This window comes from Homalodisca vitripennis, chromosome 2 (assembly GCF_021130785.1).
Source record: "Homalodisca vitripennis isolate AUS2020 chromosome 2, UT_GWSS_2.1, whole genome shotgun sequence".
Lineage (NCBI taxonomy): Eukaryota > Metazoa > Arthropoda > Insecta > Hemiptera > Cicadellidae > Homalodisca > Homalodisca vitripennis.
In genome coordinates, this window is record NC_060208.1 from 129,073,885 (window position 1) to 129,098,249 (window position 24,365).

The following is a 24,365-nucleotide window of genomic DNA, read 5'->3' on the forward strand; positions in this document are numbered from 1 at the left end:
GTTACAACCAGTTAAACTTTCTACCCAATTCATTATTAATTATTTGCCAGGTTGATTTTATCAAGTTAGTAGAGCATTCAATCTTTCTGTCAAAAAAACTTTTTCTTTTCTAAAATGAACATTCTGTTTTAGTTCTTTCCTTATGTGTTTTTAAACATTTCTTTGGTATCACTATCTTTAGTACTTCTAGCCTGTGCACTTAAATTAACTAATGTAGCCTTTTTATTCCTAATACTGTCAGTTATCCAAGATTTAACAATTTGCATTAATTTTGACTTTGGTTAAAGGAAAATGTACATTAAAATGATACATAAATGTGGTATAAAAAACATTGAATTTTTCTTCAACAGAAGCACAATACATATCCAACCAGTTTTCTCTCTCCAAAAACTTTCACAAATCCATTTACACTGCTTTAAGAAATGTTTCTACTAAATTTATAAAAGCTATTGGATGTACTTTTTGTTTTTACATTGTGTAATTCCAACAATTGTCCATCATGGTCAGAAATTTCAGTTACTATGCCAGTTACACAAGTAAGTTTTTTTATCTATATTTTGTTACAAAATTGTCAATGGCAGTTCTGGAGTGATCAGTAACTCGAGTAGGAAAGTCAACTAAATAATAAAGGTTAAAAAGCTTTCAGAATATTTATAAATTCTATATATGTGTTGCTATGCTCTAATACATTTTTTTGTTTTCTCAAGAAGTTTTTTTGTTTTCCCAGAGGATGTAACACACATCATTACAACACAAGACGAGCGACAGATTTTCACCTTCCTGGGCATCGACTTTCTCTATTTGAGGAGAAGCCCTCTTACATGGGTTTAAAACTGTGGAACCACCTGCCAGAAGACCTGAAGGGACATGGTGCGGCAAATTCAAGAAGGAGGTGAAGTTGTGGCTGCTGCAAAATCCATTCTACTCGTTAGAAGAATACCTGAACAGAGAGCAAAACTAACAACCAAACTGGACATTTACCTGTAAATTCATTGTTTGTAAACTACGCAATTGTATTTATATGATCTGTAACAAATTTTGACGAGTTACAATTCTCAAAGAATTTGTAAATAAAGAATTTGTCTATTGTCTATGGAACTGGAAATATCTTAGACCTAAAGTAGATTCCAAGAGTCAGAATTAGAAGTTTTTTGACCGAAGTAGGTTTTTGAGATACAAATATTTATATTTGCTTGATCGGGGCGACATGCCAGACTCTGCCAGATATGACGACGGTAATATTCGATAAATAATTCTAATAGAAATGCTCCTACATGTGCAAAATGTGATATAATAGTCAGGTTAAACTCTGATCCTCCTTCCTACTTAAAGTTAGAAACATTTCATAGGAATCATCATATTACATCATAAGTGCTGTTGCTAAGTAGTATAAAGGCTTCGATTTTGAAAATTGCGTCTGAAGCCGCGGTCTTATAAATAAAAATGAGTCTCAAAATGTGTTGCTAAGCACTGATCTTAACAACTGGTAAACCAAATTAACTAATTCTTTTTGTAAAATATTCATTGAAGTCCGAGGAAGGTTAATATGAAGAGAAATATCATAAAAGTTCCATGAAGTATTGTATAATTCAGAAAATGGTCATTTTTATGATCCATATTCTAAATTAAAACCCACTAAACAATTCAGATTTAAATTTTAGAACTGTGCTTGATCAGTAGTGATGTATAATCTGAAATACCTATACGACTTGGAATCCACTGCAGGGCAATATTTTTCTTCGATTCTAATATTTTAAATATTATTGAAAAGATTTGATTGTTTCGTTAAACTTTCGAAGCTGTTTTCTATAGCGCTTATTGCTGCCTGCGAGTCTGTTAATATAACAAAATCATTAGAGTCTAAATTATTTATATATACAATATATTTTAAAATTGATATTAGTTCGCTTTAAAAATTAAAAAGATTGTAAATGTTATTTTAAAATGTTCTTGAAATACCGCCATGAGGGTGGTTGCAATGGGCGGAGTTCTATGAGGTGATATTGGCGATGCCATCAGGCTCCTTGATTATTTTGCCTCCTTCCTCAAGAGTAATGTTTCCTCTTAATGATTTACATTTTCCTGTTGCATGGCGGACAGCTATAGGCTAGCTGTCCACCCGAGAAGAGAACAGATCGCTTTTGCTCGCTATACGATCAGCAGTCTCCATGACTTATCTCAGAGTCACGCAGGAAAACTAAACAGTAAGCACTGTCACGCTGTTCAAGTACAGTCTTGCCTCCATGTGAGAATTTGATGTGACTGTGATCCACGAATGAAATTTTAATGTTCCTTTAGAGCAACAAATCATAGAGATAACAGTTTCTAAAATAAAAGTGCCGTTTATCTGAAGAGACGTTTTGTCTGAAAATTGATCTTAAGGCAAGGTCGTGACAAGTTTTACAATATTTACAGATTGAAAGTTCTTTTGAATGTTGAAATCTTTACAGATTCTAATTGAATTTTTCTAAACATTACTTTTTTGTGTGTCATTTTTGAGCTTTTTGGCCAAAAACCCCTGCTCAATTGTATGTTGCCTGTTCCCGTGTTGGAGAACCATCAGATTTGTTTGTCTATGCGCCAATTATTCAAACAAAAAACATTGTATATAAAAAATCACTACAATGAAAATAAAACTGATTTTTGTTAATAATTATGATTCACATGATTAACAATAAAGCGATTACATACTTTTAAATACTTATGTTTTATTTAATTATTTTTTATTCACAGCGCCCTATCACCAGGGTAACGGTTCAGTTCAGGAGAATGTTTTGCCCCCACTATAAAATAGGGGAACAAAAAAACTGCCACATTACAATAATCTTTTTGACAGAACGAAGTCTGTCGGGTCCCCGCTAGTACATTAATAATTCTGGTCATACCTTTGATGTTACTTTTACAATTTCAAAGTATTTTTTAAATTGGAAGGTTTTATAAGAAAGGAATCATTGGTATCTTAACTAAAAAAATCTATATTGTTTAATCCTAATAATTGTATTTTAGTCAAATTAGTTTCCATTTTATGTATTGAAAGCTAACTAAATGCAGCAGTAAGACATATTTCTGTTGTTTTTAGAAATAAATTTAAAGGATTGACAAGGGAATTTAAGTAATAATAATAGTACAATATTTTCACAATTCTTTTATTTTTACAATCAATATTAATACTGTTTCATGTATAATGTAAAAGATTGTAATTTATGAATACAATTCTAATTTTCATTACCATTGTGGTATATGTTCAGCATTTGTAGAACCAGGAAATTGAACAAAGATGCACTTCTAAAATGAGAAACGTTACTAACCACACAACTGTTTTATAAACTGCTATGATTAACAAAGGAAAATTTTAGGAAAATAAACTCAATATTTAAATGATAACTAACTGAGAAGAAATTATTCAGTTGTTTCAAACATATTTAGTTGAAAATTAATAATGTTATTAGTAATTCCAAAAACAAGAAACTAGGTATTAAAATAATTATGCATTATGGCAATTTTATCATATTTTGTCTTCTTTATAACATATAAACAACATTATTACATAGGTAATACACAAAGTTAAAAACTAAAACAGTGAAATGGTCTACTTCTTGCGGCCACCCCTCTCCTTGATTTGCAGCTGTATTGTGGTGGCTGGCGAGATGTTGTAGAACGCCAGAGAGTTAGTATCCTTGAAGAACATTCCCTGGACAGAACCATCAATCAGTTCAGACTTAAGTGGTAAACTAACTATACATCATGGATCAATACAATGATATCAAAATGATTTCATTTAAGTCAACTTCTGCATTGAGTAAATTAAATTAAAATTAAAGAATTTTTATTATATAAAAAAATTACTACTAGTCTGCCTAATGTGACAACATTTCAAATATTTCTGGTTACCACCTACTGTGGATTTTTTAATAAATTATATTTTAACAAGGTTTGTTAAAAAAAAATATTGAACGTAACAGCAATAATAATTAAAAACATTAATTAATAGCATTAATAACAATATGTGTTATGTATATTAGTGTTTTGTCTATTTAGAATATAATTATAGATGTTTCGCAACAAAATAAAGCAATCTATACCGAAAAATGTGAAAACTTCCATTTATTTTTTATAATACAAAGGAATGCTAAAAATGTTTGTACTGATATTGAGCTACATAGGGTTTACGTGGTAAACATTTTTTCTTTCCTTGAGCATCACAACTTCAGAATTCATGAGCTTCAAAGTGCAGTTAGTTATGTTAACTGGGAACCTATTTTAAATCGTGAAAAATATGTATGTAAAACAGTTTGAAATGCTTCTTGTTTTGCGAAGTTTCTTTTAACAGCATACTGTTAAAAACTTTGCTTTCTCTCTAACAAAAATACCACTCATATTGCTATGTTTCTAACAGTGTATAAAGATTAATGACTTTTTTCTGAAACTTAAAGAACTTCTTGATGGAAAGTGATTGGAAAAAGTGTTTATGTTGAAAAAAACTGTTTCTGACTAGTACAAGTCAAGTGGCAGAGTTCTTTGATGAGGGTATACAAAAGCTAGTGCCACCCACAGCTTCACAAATATCCGTATTAATCTAACAACGATGAAAACTAAAAAATATAAATATTTTAATAGTTTTAATAAATATTTTAGTCTCCAACACAATTTTTAATCATTATAAAGAGTCTTTTATGCAATTACAAAACAATTTACACCTAAAAAAGAATTTTGCGTGAAATGACTGTATCTCTTACCTCCCAGTGGAGTTTTTGTTTGCCAGGTGGTACTTGGGTAGCTTCATATATCTTGGCCTTGATAACAGACACAGAGTCACTGAGCGGCAGAGTCACAGTCAGCACCTGTCCTTTTAGCTTCCACTCTGTTCTTTCTGGCATCTGAGGCACGGTCACGGCAAACGTCACTGGACTCTGTAAGAACAAACAGAAGTGACAGTCAGCACCTGTCCTTTCAGCTTCCACTCTGTTCTTTCTGGCATCTGAGGCACGGTCACGGCAAACGTCACTGGACTCTGTAAGAACAAACAGAAGTGACAGTCAGCACCTGTCCTTTCAGCTTCCACTCTGTTCTTTCTGGCATCTGAGGCACGGCCACGGCAAACGTCACTGGACTCTGTAAGAACAAACAGAAGTGACAGTCAGCACCTGTCCTTTCAGCTTCCACTCTGTTCTTTCTGGCATCTGAGGCACGGTCACGGCAAACGTCACTGGACTCTGTAAGAACAAACAGAAGTGACAGTCAGCACCTGTCCTTTCAGCTTCCACTCTGTTCTTTCTGGCATCTGAGGCACGGTCACGGCAAACGTCACTGGACTCTGTAAGAACAAACAGAAATGACAGTCAGCACCTGTCCTTTTAGCTTCCACTCTGTTCTTTCTGGCATCTGAGGCACGGTCACGGCAAACGTCACTGGACTCTGTAAGAACAAACAGAAGTGACAGTCAGCACCTGTCCTTTCAGCTTCCACTCTGTTCTTTCTGGCATCTGAGGCACGGCCACGGCAAACGTCACTGGACTCTGTAAGAACAAACAGAAGTGACAGTCAGCACCTGTCCTTTCAGCTTCCACTCTGTTCTTTCTGGCATCTGAGGCACGGCCACGGCAAACGTCACTGGACTCTGTAAGAACAAACAGAAGTGACAGTCAGCACCTGTCCTTTCAGCTTCCACTCTGTTCTTTCTGGCATCTGAGGCACGGTCACGGCAAACGTCACTGGACTCTGTAAGAACAAACAGAAGTGACAGTCAGCATCTGTCCTTTCAGCTTCCACTCTGTTCTTTCTGGCATCTGAGGCACGGTCACGGCAAACGTCACTGGACTCTGTAAGAACAAACAGAAATGACAGTCAGCACCTGTCCTTTTAGCTTCCACTCTGTTCTTTCTGGCATCTGAGGCACGGTCACGGCAAAACGTCACTGGACTCTGTAAGAACAAACAGAAGTGACAGTCAGCACCTGTCCTTTCAGCTTCCACTCTGTTCTTTCTGGCATCTGAGGCACGGTCACGGCAAACGTCACTGGACTCTGTAAGAACAAACAGAAGTGACAGTCAGCACCTGTCCTTTCAGCTTCCACTCTGTTCTTTCTGGCATATGAGGCATGGCAAAAGTCACTGGACTCTGTAAGAACAAACACAGCGACAGTCAGCACCTGACCTCTTAGTTTCCACTCTGTTTCTTCTGGCATCTGAGGTACTGCATGTGAAATTATAGAGTAATTTTTTTCCTAAGCACTGTGTTAATTTTGAACTATTGTTATTGACATATTTTGGATTGTTCAATATACATCTTTGTTAAGGTACCATCTATAGGGTAACTGTAGTACCTCCAAAAATGTTTTTGTGTGACAAATAAAAGGCAATCAGGTTAATGGCTGATCTTTCTAATCAAGGGTTCGCACACAGTCTTTTTGTAATTTTAAAATAGTGACTCTTGCTTGTATTTATGTATATCAGAATTTAATGTATTTTAGAGAAAATATCGATACCTTTATCTCTTATAAGTTAGTACATGATCATAGGATGTGTGATCAAAAAGTGTACGCAAATGAGACTCAACAAGTGCAAAATAGGCTGTCCTTGCTGCCTCAGGCCCTGCAATCCACTTCATCCTTCTGATCACAAAGATTCCTGTGCTGAGCTTTTTACACAGATTATTTATGTGTGCTGTCCAAGTGAGTCCACAGTCGATAGTTAGACCAAGTAGCTTTGCTTGTTTCTCTTGGAGAGTATCTGTGCTTTCTAACACTGGATCATGCTTATTTAACTTATTATTAATACACTGTATATATTGTTTGAAAATTTGAAAAAATAACTTTTCACAATATTAAACTAAATAATACTATTAAAGTGTAATATGGTAAAATCTTGTTATGTAAGTTTCTTGATAAACTAAATTAGTTTTTTCAATTAATGTAAATATTAACAACACTTAAAAAATGTTAATTTATGTTTTCTTTAAAGAAATATCTCATTTATTTGCATAAGCAAAAATCCATCAGCCTTCCTGAGGTAAAAGAAATACTTTTTAAATACGCAATTTCGTCTTAATATCAAATCATGTCCTAGGTAACTAATTACCTACAGTAAGACCAAAAATTTCATTTTGAAGAATTGGAGTTTTGCTCAGAGGTGAGCTACGTAGTGAAGTAATTTTAACATTGGGAATATGAAAAATAGAATTGGAGAATTTATCATGACTCAAGAACAAAATCAAACAATTTTGTGGATAAATAAACAGCCAGCATTAACATTAGATGATCGTACCTTAGTTTTACCAAGAAACACATGTTCAGGTATAAGGGACTCCTCAGTTCTCATTTTTTTGGCAGGTGGCTCACTGACCCTCTCCTCAGCTTGATGCATCAGCAAAGGTTGGTGCATCTGAGTAACTAGGGGTACAAAGGTTGGCAACATTGTCGGTGGTGGCACCACTTGTATCATGTTGAACTGTGGTCTCGGTTGAGGCACTTGAAACAATTGAAAATAAAATAAATAATCTAATAACAATCCATAAATTAGGTAAAACAAATTAAAAATTGTTCTATACTAAAATTCACAGCTCTATACTAATTGGAGCTAATACATGTTTAGAATAAAACTTATTAATAATTACTGCTGTAGTTTTTAAAGAAAATTAATAATAATAATACAATTATAATGCGTCTTTAAATTTGAAACAGCTTTGCTATAGTTATCGAAATTTTATTACATTACTCAAAAAAGAAATGCTGTCTGATACTTAGTAAAGCACAAAACAGGAAATAAACAACTCTAAGCTTTGATTATTTGCACACTAGTCTCACTTATCTAACTAATAAAAGTTACAACATACTTTACTCAGTACATAATACATGCATTTAATTACCATCACTTATAAATATTTTAATCTGAGTTAATAATAGATCAAAATCACTTTACGTACATAATAGACTACATTTTGTATAAAGATTATAGTAGGCTATAGTATAAATTATATTTCTTGAAAAAATCAATTATGAAATATAATACATTACTAATGTTAATCCTAGAGATAAAATAATTACTGCCTTCAAATAGATGTATTTTGGTAATCCTTAGCATGTTGATTAAAGCAGACGCAATAATGCTTGTGCTATGGTGTTAGATTACTTAAGATCACTTAGTATAGAGTTGGAGTGAAGTGTGTGTGAACATACTTAACCCTCCCGTGGTTTATTGACATTGTGTCAGCAGCAATCACGTACATGAAATGGTTCATTGATGATACATAGGCATTTTGTCAATGTTGTAAATAGATGGTTGTAGCAGCACCCATACTTCACCGAATGTGTTATATTTGATACCTGTTGTAACTGTGTATTCTTGTCTTTATTTAGAAAACGAATTATACTAAGTAACAGCTGTGACAATAAATTACAAATCAATACAAATACGCCTCAGCTGACTGCCTATCATGTATGTTTACTTCTCATCACGTTGCTGTTGTCTGTTGGTATTGTTCTGTATATTTTGTTTATAAAACCAGAAATAAATATGCAGGTTCTGTGGATCCCCGAGTAAATTCACCTGAACCTGAGGTAGATGTAAGCATAAAGTTCAAAGTATAAAACTGCAGCACCAGATATAAGCCACTACAAAAAATGTACTAGTTAAGTTATTTTTTAAAATAATGGCAAAGTGGCTATTTCAGATTGTCTTACAGTGTATAGTATTTCTTTTGTAATTAAGGAAAAGTCATTTTTAATAATTTAGCTACTTACTAATTAATATTCTAAAAGAAATATGTATGAATACTTACTTTTTTAAATTTAATTTTTAGCAATTATTTTATATAAAAGCTGAAAATTTCTCCAAATATGTTGAACCAGAAGGAGTGGTTAAGTGAACCGCTAATACAATACAAAACTTATTGCTTTTTTAAAAGTTAAATATTTGTAGTTAAAATATTAAAAACAAGTATCAAAGGCTTCATTAACATTCTTAATCGGTAAGCCTAAACTTCTATTATCAAACTACAAATACTTGCTAATTTAAAAATGTATTATTTATATAGTTTTTATCCAAAATAAACAGAAGTACTGAAAATGAAAATTTCAAAATTTACTTCCAAAATTATAAAAGATCAACAGCGGTGAAAGCACATGATGTCTCTAAGAAAATCCTCTCTTCAAAAAATATTTCTAAAACAGTATAGGACATCATCAACAGTAAAATCCAAATGTCAAAACAAATCAAACTCAAAGTTGGGAATAGCCTGGTGCAGGACGGGGCAGAGGTTGCCCATGAGTTTAACAGATTTTTCGTGGCTGTTGCTTGTGGGCAAGGTCCCCTCCCATCTGAACCAAAAGCTGTCCCCTCGCAGAGACAGAGTCCAGCAGCATCTATGGTGTTGGCTCCTGTCCTTGAGGAAGAGCTCGACCGAATTATCCAGCAGCTCCCAGCCAAAAAATCAAATGATCTAAATTTGATATCTATGTGGCTTATAAAGAAATGCTCCAAGCATATTATGAGCCCTTTAACGGAATTAGTAAATTTATCCTTTAAAACAGGAGTTTTCCCCTCCCTCCTAAAAATTGCAAAAGTCAATTTTATTTTTAAAAAAGACGATCCAATGTCAATTAATAATTATTGCCCTGTCTCAATTTTGCCTGTTCTGAGCAAAATCTTTGAAAAACTGTTTTTAATAAGAATGCTTCCTTAAGCACCTACACCACAAAACCAAAAACAACCAGCAACCAATTGCAACCAACTAGTTTTTGTTGGTTGGTTTTTTTTTATTAACACAACCAGCTTTCAAAGGACCAATTTGGTTTTAGAAAGGGAAAGTCGACAATAGAAGCAGTTGTGAGTCTGGTCGACATGGTTGTGGAGGGGATAGAAGGTCGAAATTACACAACTGGTGTGTTTCTTGACCTAACTAAAGCATTCGATTGCGTAGACCACAGCAAACTGCTTGACAAATTGGAATCCCATGGTATTAGAGGCGTGCCCAAGTTTCAAAGCCAATCAAAATGAGCTATGGGGTCCCTCAAGGCCCCATTCTCAGCCCGATCCTTTTCTTAGTCTATGTCCATTACATAGGATCATCACTTCTGCATGGGAAACTCGTGCAATATGCTGATGACACAACTGTCTGCTTCAGTGGAAAGTCAAAGATGGCTGTGGAACAACAGGCTATTGTTGACCTCCACAACTGTGTCCAGTACTTTCAAAGCCTCAATCTGACAACTAATTCTTCTAAATCAAACTTTTTAAATTTTTCATTGCGCTCTGTAGAATTAGAAAACGGCCTGGGCATCATGCTAGCAGATTCCATGTTAGAAGTAGTCTATGCCTCGAAGTTCCTTAGTATACACCTAGATCGAGGGTTGACATGGAATACACACATCGATTCGGTTTGCACAAAATTGTCTTCAGGCATTTATGTTTTGAGGTCCCTAGCCAAATACTGCCCTAATCAAGTACTGATGACGGCGTATTATGGCTTGATTTATCCACATCTTTCCTACGGAATGATTTTGTGGGGGACGTGCGCAAACAATCAATTTTTAAGAGCGTTTAAATTGCAAAAAAAAGCAATTCAAATAATTGCAACAATAAATTTCAGAGAATCCTGCAAACAAGTTTTTAAACAATTGCAAATATTGACTCTGCCGAGTCTCTACATTTTGCAAACAATTCTGTTCTGTAAGTGAAGATGTCTCGGTTTGGTATTATATGTTGATTCAAACCTCTACTATCCAGGCATATTCTCAACGATAAATCCTTTTATACCACACTTACTAATGGGTTGGAGTATGGGCTATCCGATTCTTCTATTAAACCTCCCTTTAATATATTTTCTATTTCTTTCCTTACAGCTTCCCTTTTCAAATAAGGTATAGGATACTATTTTCCACAAATGGTTTCTCATTGGCAATATTTAACCCAACATCTAATATTTCCTTCTCAATCTCCAATCTTATTTTACTATGTTCAAAATAAATTCTGACATTATATTCTCTTAAAAAATTCCATACAATTATTTTTCCCGAGTTTACTGCTTTTACTACCAAAAAGTTTATTTGGAATAATTTTTTCTATTTATATTTCTATTATTACTTGTTTATCTATCTTTTTACTACTTATCCCTGTCACTCCGCTCAAATGTGTTACTGGTAGTTCCAAGATCTCACTTGCACTTTTTATTTTTTTGTAATAGCTTTCTGACATGATAGTGGCCTGACTACCTGAATCTATTATCACATGATATTCTTCTTTATTTATTTTCCCTGTTAATTCAGGCAGTGCCTCTGCCACAGGTTTTATGCCAAGCCTAATCAACACCCTACCCAGTACTGGAAGACTGATGCATGCACAAAGCTTATAGATACTTTCGTACACTTCAAAATTAGATTCTATCAAACCTATGGTGGGTACATAAACATTCATTGAGAGGTAGAGAGAGGAAGTCAGAACGTTGACACTTTCCTTCTCCCTGTGTAACAAAACACAAAAAACCTTCTCAATATCAGAAAGAACAAGAGAGGAAAGTGGAGGCAGTTTCCAGTCCCATCATGGTATTAGCCCTTCCTTAGCGAGTTCTTGAAAGATTAATGGTGGGTCCTGAAATATATCTCTGATATCCTGACTTGATTGGCTGGTGGACCAACACGATTAGCCAGCCACTCACATGTCCTAGGGCAGTGAAAAGTCTTTCACCTAGAACACCTTGTACACCCTGCCTGTAAGTAGTCCTAACCCACCTCCAGTAACAATCACTCTGTCTAGAGTTCATCACACAGGTTACCCTCTGTCCCACGGGAAGGTCTATTCATGGGAATTGCACTGGTATCCACTGCTAATAATTCAAACAATAAAGTTATCAAACTTACATATGTATTGTGTGTACCATTAAGGTGTACTATGTCCATAAAGTCTATAACAAACACTTATATTCTAAATATATAAAATGGAAACTTTAATATATACAACTCACCCATCATAGGACTCATAATTGGAGGTATTATCATGATTGGTGATGGGTGCGGAGGTAAGATACGAGTGGGAGGTGGAAGTGGAGGTGGCTGGGCAGGAAGTGGAGGTGGCAAGGGAGGGGGGCAAGCCACATGCTTGGGTCCGATCCGCTCCTTCTCCTCATCAGGTAATAATCCCTTCACCTTGTGAATCTGGTGGATTTGGTCCTCAATGGTAATGTTTGCTCGAGCTGCTCGTGTCGCAGCTTCCACACTAGATGTGTGTCCATCCCATGTTACCTTGTACACATAAAAAAATAATTCACGAACAACTGTTGTGACTAAATATTTGCTTCAATATATTATGTGCGATCCTTATTAATTCTACTTTTTGTGTATGGTTGATGATAGAGAGTTTCAAGTAGGGTGTGAAGTGAGCTGAGAAAATGATATAGAGATGTGTAGATGTATGAAGCAACTAATAAGTGGCTGAAGCAATTACTTTCAGATGCCTTCAGCTGTTACTTGTCCATATTTAGATAAATACAAAAAATTGCTACATTTAGTGATTTAAACTGTACAACAGTTAAAAACTACAATGTCATAATTGCTGTAATCAGAGAGAATTAACTAATCATGAAACTATGTCTGCTGATACAAAAATTATTCAATGGTGGATAATTTCTTTAGCTCATAGGAGAATTAGCTTTCTACCAGAATGATATTAGAGGGAAGCCTATCACATTCCACAACTAATAAATTTCTTGTATCCCTCACATTACACATATTTTCTTTTCTTTACTCATCTCATATTCAGTATGATGTTTGTGCATTGTTCAATACTTTTTACTTCATTTCCCAATAATGGAATGAAGTAAAAAGTGATTTAATTCTTATACAAAACCACACACAACTGAAGCTGTATAAACCATAGAATGTAATTATAATAGATGTAAAAATGATATATTTTACATACAATTATATATAAACAATTTGACTCATAGCAATCTACCTCTTCAAATCATCAGATTTGGTAGGGCTGCATTGAGAGTCTAATTTGTTGCTTAGAATAACCAAATTATGTACACTAAAACTTAAACACATGCATTATGTATCCTTCATTATACCCAAATCACCCATAGGAAAACTTCACAGCTTGGACCCTAATGTGCACTTTACAATTCCATGAGGGATTTTGAACTCTGAGACAGTTCAAATATCAGCAATTCAACCAACTATTTAAGAGTGTTTAGTTCATTCATGTTAAAATAAATTTCTTCCAGAAAGAATACATACTACAAAAAGATGGTATTAAATGTCCAGTTCCACACAGTTTTAATGTATCAGAGACTGATTAATGCATGGTAGTCAAACCAGTTGTCATGATATTGTATAAGATGACATAATAGCACATCTTTATTTGATGTTGACTAAACTGTAACGCACAATAATTAACCTAAATAATGAAGACGGTGATGGGTCTACAACTTCTTTCCTCCAGAAGGTCTAAACTTTGCCTGGACTCCTTAGGGCACCTATAGGAGGAATCAAAGTTACCAATAGCAAATTTATTGAAAAAGGTAAAAACTCCCTGTATGCTTTAAAAAGAATATGGTTATAAAATATTTAACCAGCAGATAAAGGCAATGTGAAGAAGAAGATGAAGATACCTTATTTTACCAGGTGAAGTTAGGCACTAAGAAGCCCTCTCTAACACTTAACCTGGGGATCAACGGCTTAAAAGTGACTTCCAAACTACCACCAATGGCTGGGCAGGTGGGCTGCTTGCCAGGACAGGATTGCTCAGCGGTCACCCATCCAAGCAGCAGCCACACTGACGTTGCTTAATCAGGTTATCTTGCGATAACCATTGTAGCCGCTACACTTCGCCATTAGCTGTGCCAATGTGGTAGCAGTTATAAGGATAATACAGCTGAGGAGAAAATCAAAGCAATGATAAATGATAACCCCTACAAACAAATTAGAAATCATATTATAGTAAACCACCCGAAAATAGTCTGATGACATTTAAAGCAGTGTTGCTATATCGCTGCTGACCGCCAGCTATTCTTGCTATGGTGTAGCTAAGGTCACACACTGTCTCCTTGATGAATGAAATCAATTGAATGTATATATGTTTATGTTAACAGCTGATGATGGTTTTTTTTATTGCAACAGATGTTGAGAAGATTTACTATTTCCCACACTATTATAGCTGACAACAGTGTTTCGTGCGGGGGTTCAGGGGGATTCAGATAGTCCAGCAACCATCGGACTATTTTCAACATCTCAAATAAACAAATATCCAGATTAACACAGCCCATCTGTATTTCAGACTTATTCAGACTGTATTCAAGACATTTTATCAAAAACAACAAAACTGTAATATGTGATAAAACTTATTTATTTAATTGTCAGTTTTGACATTGAATATTTCTTACCAAAGTGCAATCAAAATGGAATTTTGTTGTTATAGTACCTACTATGGGCAATCTGAAAAAGCGACTATAGAATCACTTCATTGATTGTCAACTTAACATGGAAATATATTGCAAAGGAAGGCATGAATAAGCCAAATTTAGGGCTTAGTGATGTAAATGATGTATGTGAAGTTTTGTTACACAGCAAAGACAGCATAGAATGCTTACAACATATAAATGCCATACATCCTAACTTAAACAATAACCATTAGGAGTTCATGATTTTTATGTGATTACAATAAAGAAATTAGACAGGAGTATATGACAACGGGAATATTTGAAACCAACACACACCACTAGATACATATATAAACACTCAATATCACCATCGTTCAGCCAGGAAATTAGACAGGAGTATAAGACAACGGGAATATTTGAAACCAACACACACACCATTAGATACATATATGAACACTCAATATCACCATCGTTCAGCCAGGAAATTTGAGATTTTTAATACATTAATATTAATGTATTATCTACATCTCAGATAAACATAACTAGAATACAGAGAACAGGAAATTATACAAGAAATTCCAAGAGAATGGGTACAATACTAATATGAAAATAACAAGAAAAACATTAGAAATAACCAATAAAGAAAACAAGGAGGACAGCATCAAATTATTTAAAAAATAACAGCCTATAATAATGAAACCATATTTATTTTAAGAAACCATTAACAACAATTTTGATTTAACATTTAATTTACTAAAGATGGTTCTCCACAGCGAAGCCAAACTGTCTCAAGATTTAAATTACTGTATACAACAATGTTTTGATGCAGTGTAAACAACAATGTTTTGATGCAGTGTAAACAAAAAATTTATATTTTTGTAAAAGTCTGTTTACTTAAATTACAACACATAAAAATAAGATTGCACTTGTTTTAACAACTGTATAGACAGCTATTTGGTAAAGATATTTTTGATATGCCATAACAGTTTCCAGAACATTAAGTTTACATCCATATTCTACCTAACAGTTTTTGAAATGTGGTTACACTATTAGATTGTTAATTTCATCGTGTCCAATAAACTCAAAATATCATAATTATGGGAATTCTACACTAATTAATTCCAGATAAATTTTCAACTACCCATTCATATAGTAGTGTAGGATTTAAAATTGAGTTTGTCATAAGGCGTTGTAGGCTTGCTCCTGCATCAAGTCTCTTCACTGAGCCCAAAGTTCCACCACATGGACAATAGTGGAAAAAGTGCCACTCTGCCTCCACAAACAGAATCTTGCTTATGATAGCATAAGTTTTTCTTATTTTTATGCTGTCCAAAAATCCATTTGAGTACTAAAAATGCCTTTTTTGGACTTGAAGAATAAACTAGATCAGAATCTTCTGATTATTATTTTTGACTGTCTCCTTACATTTTCAAATAAAATGCATTATAAAATAATAAAACCTCTTTTTCACTAAAAAAAAACAATATTTTGTAATTTTGTAACTGAATCATTATTCTAGGGGAAACCCTCTTTTACATACTCAATTAATAATTATGATAATAATCACCAACATAAATTAAGTAAAGTAAGGATACATAATTTTACAAAAACTTCTAAAATACTCTTTCTTAAATTATTATTTGACTATGAACCCACTAGCCCAATACTTTGAAATTTTGAGAATCACTTACAAAAATACAAACTATTTATAGGAACTTATATAATTTTTCAAAAAAGACTTTTTGGGAAAAATAAAAATTTAAAACTTGATTTTTCAAATACATTTTTTATAACAAAGTATGTTGTGTTTTACATAAAAAATAGCATTTAAAACTCAGTAAAATAACACCACTACCACATGTCTAGCTCAATTAGGAGAAAAGTTATGTTCATTTCAAAATATGTTGGTTGCGCTTTTTTGGTTGATTTTGAGAAAGTTTAGCTAAAACTATAACTTTTCAACTGCTTCTTGTGAAAAAATTGGCAATTATTCTAATCTATAGTAGGACAACCTTCATACCAAATTTCACCAAAGTTTGAATTGTTCAATTAAACTATTTTATTTTAGTGCGTTGATTTCATACGGAATGACCCTCAGTAAGATACACAATTATACCTTCATCGAGAACTTGCTGCTGACAAGATGCCATTACTTATTTGTTAACAAACAAATAACTTCAGCTAGTGAGTATTTCAACACATCAATTTACAGCAACCAGGAAACAGAAAAACTAGCTATACTACGAAATTAAAGAATTTTTCATGAACCTCTCCTGTATTTTTCACAATATTGCATAGAGAGTTTAATCTTTGGCAGTTCTACCAATTGCTTACATCACGATGCGTTGGCATAGCAAGAGAGCATTAGCGAGTCAGTGTACATGAAGCACTGGCGCTCCCACACGACATAAAGAGCTAACAATGTACATTTTGTACATATTTTAGAGAATTTTAAGTTTCATTATTGATTAATTTTTTAGAGACCAGACAAAAATCAGATGTACCAGCTAAAATGATGAAACTCATTTAAGGTTTTAGCATAGTTTTACTAATGTAATTGTAACTGTGTATGCTTATAGCTAGAATAACAACTTTCTTGTGGATTTATTTCATATGAAATTCCCTTTTATTTCATGTAGGTACAAGATGTTTATGAATTTTTATTTTATTTTTACTGTGTGAAATATAATTAAAATTAAAACATTCTAATCCACTATGAGGAAAACATTTTCAACTTATAGTTAACTTTACCTGTGGTTTTATTTGTTCCAATACTACTTGGGTATATTGTTCAAAATTTCAATTTAATATATGAATTTGTACAGTAATTGTGGGTAAATTATTTAGAGAGTAAAACTACAATTTTTAAAATTGTATAAAAATACCTACTTTACCAAAATTAATATTTTTATTTTATTTTTGCTTGTTATTATGCTTCAACAGTTTGTTTTCAAACAAAGATAGTGTTCTTAAACTTTTTTGAATCAGAAAACATAGACTAAGAAAAAATAGTCAATGTAAATTGCAGGCCATTCAAATTTTACTTAATTATTGTAAAATAAAAATCACACTAGGATAATGACCAATATGAGCATTAAAACATAACCATACAAACAAAAAAGAAAATAAAAATGTACAAACTGTCACTATAAACTGGAACAGAACTAGGAACGGATCACATGCCGTCTATGTTACTGGCTGAAGCTGACGACGAGTGCACAGAATAAATTAATTGTATCTCAGTAAATAAAAGTTATTTATAATTCTTTCGTAACTGGGCGTAAATTAGTTAAAGATATTGTTATATTTAGGTACAATTGTGAATACGAGTAAATAACACATAGATACTATACAGGATAGCAATTTTAACTACGCCATTATAATAAAAATATTTAGCCACCTTTAATATGCTGACTAATTTAAGAATTTCTTATAGAACAGCCTATATTTTAATTTTTAGTAATTTTCTTTTAAACTTAGTTGTTTAGGAGCTACACCCTAATACAATTTTAAGAAATACACATTTTGCCATGTCAAAAGAACCGTTGCTTGAGTAATCCGAACTTCAGGACTTAAGCTTATCCGAATTTCAGAAATATACTAATGATACAGTTTTGACTGCATCTTCCTAGTTTAGTACCTATGGATTTCTTCTAAACCAGGAAAAAAGAAAATTATTCAGCTTAAGATCCAACATTGATACATACGTCAATTGATAATTGTGTAAATTCAATTAAATTTCTGGGAATTCAGATAGATAATCAGCTGAATTGGAACAACCATATCGATAATATAAGCACCAGACTTACAATACAAGAACAAAAAATAACACAACAATAGATTTTTATCGCTTAACCATAACATTTAAAAGTTATATTGTCTTATCATTGAAATTATATAATCATTTAGAACCTTTACGAAGTACCCCTACACTAATTTTAAGAAACAAATTTTAATTGGCTACTGAATTATCCTTTCTATAATTCATATAAATTTTCTTTTGTTTAACCAATAAAAATTTTTAATAAGTCTATAATAAATTAAATTTTATTGCATGGATCAATTGGTGTTAATGTATATATGTGTATGTAGGTATGTATTTATAGGTATGTATATATAGTAGTGACTACTTCTTTTGGTGGGCTATGGATGTATGTTTTGCATGGGGGAAAACTTTTGTTTCACGTCACGCATCTATGCTCTGTAGCCACTAAGGAAGGGACTATCGCAGCCATTTTGATGTCAGTCAGTTTCACCGCTCCTTTCAGTGGCTATCCAGAAATACAAGATTGTAGTGAAAGTGATTACTGACTAAATTATAGAAATTAATATAAACAATAGTAAGGAAAATGTATACCCAGCAAGGATCACTTCTGGCTGGTTTATACCTTCCAGTTGAACCTACCACTGGGCCCAGCAAAAACCGATGTGTCACTTAAATCTGGGCAACCTTAAGGGTGTCAAGGAGTGCACATCACTAACTCCAAATATTGAGATTCTGGGGTGCAAGGGTAATTCAATAGATCTATTGTATTGCGAGAGATGACTGTTGGTGGGGTCCGCTCCCTAAGTATCAGAGGTTCTGCTAGCCTCAACAAGGGTGTGCCACCCCCTGCCTGCTTTGACTGGAGAGGCTGGTTCAGAGCTGGCCTCTCCTTCTTCTGGGTGTACAACTTTGAGATTAGTGCCCTAATTCTTCCTCATCAATCTCGATAGGAGGCGGTCCATACCCCCTAACCTTACCCATCCTGAATATCCTGTCACTCTGGAAGCAGCGCTAGGGTTCTTATAGGATTAATTGCAATTTATAAGCTTCTTGTCCTAAGAGAAAAAAAGTATAAATATTTATTACTTTAATATTTAGAAGTCAGTGATGATTGTAATATATGAAATGTAAAAATATTACAAAATAATGTATAAAAATACAGTAATAGAAAACATAACACTTTTTTATGTAAAATAATTTACTGTCTCATATATATTATTTTAAAATAAAAAAATAACCATTTAATAATTAGGAAACACACTTTTCAAGATATATATTCACAGCCCGTCACAAGAAGTAGTCATTTCTGTCATTCAGTTCCACGACTGCCTATCCATTTTTTTAATGTATTATAATACTTATAATAGTGATTATTGTTATTATCATTAGTGTATTTTATTACTGACTTGGCATTGTGCTGAATTTTGAATTGTTTATTATTGTAAAATCCAAACAACAAATAAAGATTTTATTACTCTTATTATTTATGTCAAACGTAAAAAAGTGAATGACATTATTAAGAGGACTATTAGTATTGTGTCCATGTTCAGTAATAAAACCTTAGTGTAATTGATAAATAGCTAACATGAGTATAAAAATTAAATACTATGAAAATAATGACCATCATAGCCAACACATTTAATGGAAAATTTATCCCATTTCTTACCTTATCTTCTTTTTTTTCCTCTTCTCCAATCTTCTTGCCAATGCCAGTCTCCTCGTCACCCACGCCGAATATGTCCGTCCGTCTCTCAGCCAGTAGCTTCAGACTCGCTCCAATTGCAGAACCTGTGTAAAATTACCATTGTAATGAAGAAGCATAATGTAATACACTGAAACCTTTTCAATCTAATCATTATCTATCACTGTGTTAAAACACATACATTCAATACAAAAATGTATATAACAACATGCTTTATGTGTATAGTTTACTGCAGTGAAGTAATGCAACATTATATTTTCTAATCCCTTTAATTAATTATCAGGATATAACTTGCAGTATATGATAGAGCAAGTGCTTTTGTTTTTTTTTTACATTTGTTATGACTCATTCTATGTCTGATTATGAGTAAACCTAATAAAAAAATCTACAAAATAATGAAACTTATACTTGGTGTAAATTAAGTCCTGATACGCCAGGATATATTCCAAATGGATTGAGATATCGATGTACAACCTTCATCATACCTATTAAAATACTTTTTGGGCTTCTTGAAGAATAAAAATATCCCCCTCTTTCAAAGGGGGGAGGGGGGGTAAAGGGAGGTCACTTTATATTTTCAAATTGTAACTCCTATTGTGTGAAATTTCATTTAAAAGGTAAATTCAAAAGAAACACAATGACATGAACAAAACATCTCTATAACTCTATGACGATTGTAGCAAAAGTTATGGGCAAACAACCCCTTACATCTAATGGTGTAAATTAAGTCCTGATACGCCTGGATATATTTCAAATGGTTTGAGATATCAATGTATAACCTTCACCATACTTATTAAATTACTTTTTTGGATTTTTTGAGGGTAAACAAAATATCACCCCCTTTTCAAAGGGGGGTAGAAGGGGTTAACTTTAAATTTTAAAATTGCAACCCCTATCTTGTGACATGTCATTTTAAAGGTCTCTACAATGGAAATTTAATGGCATGAACAAAACATGTCTACGACAATCGTAGCAAAAGTTATGGGCATATAATACTTTACATTGTAATGCCACCTAGAAAAACTATACACACCAGAAACATTAGATACTATGTAAAAGGATAAGCTGAGCCCCTCAAAGTCTTACTAAAAGATATCACGCATGCATTGTGTTGATATGCGCAATACATTGGCATTATCCATACAGATAATTTGTGTGTGTTATTTGTCCATAACTTTTGCTAAACATTGCGTAGAGGTGTTTTGTTCATGTCATTGTATTTCCATTGAATATACCAATAATGTACCTTTTACATACAGCATGCTTGCTGTATGTAAAACTGAGCAGGAAGTAATGTGTATTCTCATAACCTGGATAAGAGTCAGCTTTGCCTAGCGTGTGTATACTTGCAAATTTCTATTTGTTGGATAACTACATTTCCTAACCAACAAAGATAACATTGAATCTAGTTAGGCCTACAAAGTTCTTTTTTTTTATTAATGACTCGAACTTCATGAAGGTTAATGCCTAAGACTGAGTTGGGGTTTAGTTATATTGTTATTTTCAGAAGAATAGTTAGCAAAAAAGGTTATGCAGAGTAATTCTAGGAAATTTGAACAAAAAATATTGTATAAACATTGTAATTGAACTTGTATAATGTTGATACTTCTTTTACTTTTTGCAACAATATATGTTTATATTTATTTTGAAACAGAAAAATATAATTAAAAATAATCTCAGAATACTAACTTATAATATTTAAAGGTTTATGTGACAAGTAAATTTATGCAACAGGAATACATTTTTTAAAGTTTTAAAAAGCCAATGCAGAAGATAAAGTATAATCTATAGTGAGTTATGTTCAAGATGTTTATGAAAAACAATGGGACATATTTAGACTACTGTTTATTGTTTAATTTTCTAAAAAAATCACTCCAATTTGAAGTGCATCAAGATGTAAATGTTCATTGACTTACTTAACAGTGCATAAAAAATAAAAATTAGATACATCGATCCACAGCAAATGGCATCTACAACTTGGAGCAGTTAAAGTCAAGCCAAGTTAAATTAGACAAATATTTTTTGTGACGATGGTCATGACGATGCCATATGGGATTTCTCCCAGTGATAAGTGAAATAGTGAACAAGATTCTACTACTGGATATGTTTTTTACCTGGGACATAAACTTACTCCTGGTTGAGTTTCTCCTCTAACTGTTTATCCCTTTGTTCCACCCACTTAGGATCCAGCTTATGTGCTCCTGGACCTTGTTGGCTGGGATCTTCTCCCAGTGAAGTGAAATATTGAACAAGATTCTACTACTGGATATGTTTTTTTACCTGGGACATAAACTGACTCCTGGTTGAGTTTCTCCTCTAACTGTTTATCCCTTTGCTCCACCCATTGAGGATCCAGCAGCCCAATCCTTATGTGTTCCTGGACCTTGTTGGCTGGGATCGTCTCCCCAGTGATGGGAGAAATTAGGAACTCTTCTGGAACCTTTGGTTTCATTGTTCTCACAACTGAAAACATCAAAATGTTTATTAGTTTATTTTAAATTATCAATATGTTTACATAGATTAGTGTATAGTACATTTGACACGTGAAATAAAACTATATACAATATTTCCAAAAAGTCCCAGGACAGTTAAATATTTTTGAAACAGTTTGAGGTATAGCTACAAAACTTGGTACAGGATTACTGGACATATCCTATGACTTGATACTCCCTCAGGGGTACAGCCCACAAGGAGTTAGAAGGAAATTCTAAATGTAAGCATAGATTGGTATGTTCATCAAATTGTGGCATTGTCCTCTACTAAGAAAGACCTTAATTAGATGTGCATACCAACCTATGCTTATATTTAAGATCTTATTCTGACTCAATAGGAGCCGCCCCCCTGAGAAAGTGGCAGGTCACTGGATATATGTTAAATTAGATTTTTATATCTAGTAAGGCTATACCAAGTTTTGCATTTACCAATGTTAAATATTTTTAAACAATTTAAGGCTAGAGTTTAAAATTTTTCAAAAATATTTAACCATCCCGGGAGTTTTTGTACACCTTGTATAATTCTTCTAACACTGAAAAAGTACTGAATTTAAAAATAGAAATTCAAATATGCATATTATATAACACACATGAAATGTACAATTTGATATAAAATATGAGGGCATGTATTAACATGAATTCATTCAAAAATTCTTCAACACATGAGTGTTATTGGTCAATTTTGAAGCTTTAGAGTTTTATTAGAAATGTTCATATAGAGTTACTATATGTTCATTACTTTTCAAAGAAAACAAAATTTTAATTTAAAACTGTGAAAGTATCTGGATTTTGATACACGTGATGGATAATTATTTAAAATCATTATGCCAATGTAAACGTAAGATTCTATAATACCAAAAAGGGTTTACTGTAAATAAAACAAAAAATGTGTAGAATACAATTTTTACACACAAAAATCAATAATAAATTAGATGACATTGAATTAATATTTACATTTTTATAACAAACTACAATATACTTTGAATTCTTGTTTGTAATATTTGCATAATGGAAGCTGATAAAATGCTTTTGTTCTAAAAAATGTCTCTTTGACTAATGTCATAAACAACAAGTTTGAAAAGATCTCTAGGATAGAAAGATTCAGACAACTGATGAGGAAGCATCCAAACTTATCAATGCTCTTAAGGCTTTCTGCTTCACTGTTTTAACCATTTGAGTGTCATAGCTATTTTGCTATGTTATTCCCTTAATTGGTGATTTTTGAATATTTGCAAACTTTTTATAAAAACTTTTTGTTCAATTAACACTTGACAAATTTAAATAATTTTTATTTTTGGTGTAAAATATTGAGAATATTTCTTTTCATATTTATTTTTTCTTAATACAATTTATTTTTAATATGTGTTAGTACACATTTTTTTATAAAGTTTTTGAGTTTTAGTCAAAATAGTCCATACATATCATCAGCTGACAGACCAAACAACGTCATAGTTCATTATCAATGCAAAGACCTACATAGAAGAAAAAAACCACATCGATACATCAAAACATATTGAATGCAGCTATATGGTTATTTCAACTGTGTACTATATTAAATATCGCCTAAATATGGATCATGGTTCCAATCAACGCTGACAAATTTAAGAGGTTTTTACCACTTGTAATATGCTGATGTCATGGCACTGAAAGGGTTAATACTACAAACAAAAGCTAAAAGAAAAGGACAGTTAAAAAAGATCTTCCAAATAAAATGAAATATGCTCTGTTCTAAAATAAAAACTAGAAAATAACTTACTTTGTTTGGGATCATAATCTCTCTTTACAATGACTGTGTCTGGATCAGGAGGTGTGGGGGCTAAGGTGAGTGGCACAGGACAAGTAGGGGTAGGGGGTGGCACTAACTGTTCCTCAGTCTCTGAGTCTTCCTCCATGTCTTCTATCTGGAAATGAATATAAGGTGAGAAAATGTACTTATTGTGTATCACAATAAATTTACACAGTATAACTAACATATAAAGCATAACTTTCAATAATAGTAAATTTCATAACCTTAACATGTTGGTTATATAAACAT

General features: G+C 32.9%; 1 protein-coding gene across 3 annotated transcripts in view; it reads right to left on the reverse strand.

Moving 5' to 3' along the window:
* Nucleotides 1–3,130: 3,130 nt before the first annotated feature.
* Nucleotides 3,131–24,365, reverse strand: part of LOC124354731 (splicing factor 3A subunit 1) — a 40,032-nt gene continuing 18,797 nt past the window's right edge. For 2 of the 3 annotated variants that reach the window (XM_046805390.1, XM_046805392.1), the window contains exons 8-14: nucleotides 24,087–24,231; nucleotides 22,119–22,301; nucleotides 19,803–19,924; nucleotides 11,956–12,232; nucleotides 7,263–7,465; nucleotides 4,737–4,910; nucleotides 3,131–3,691 (exon numbers count right to left, since the gene is read on the reverse strand). In XM_046805390.1, coding sequence (XP_046661346.1) covers nucleotides 3,590–3,691; nucleotides 4,737–4,910; nucleotides 7,263–7,465; nucleotides 11,956–12,232; nucleotides 19,803–19,924; nucleotides 22,119–22,301; nucleotides 24,087–24,231 — 1,206 coding nt within the window. In that variant the 3' untranslated portion in view covers nucleotides 3,131–3,589. Of the gene's footprint in view, nucleotides 3,692–4,736; nucleotides 4,911–5,491; nucleotides 5,618–7,262; nucleotides 7,466–11,955; nucleotides 12,233–19,802; nucleotides 19,925–22,118; nucleotides 22,302–24,086; nucleotides 24,232–24,365 lie in introns of those variants that run through there. The other variant, XM_046805391.1, reaches the window with a different exon arrangement.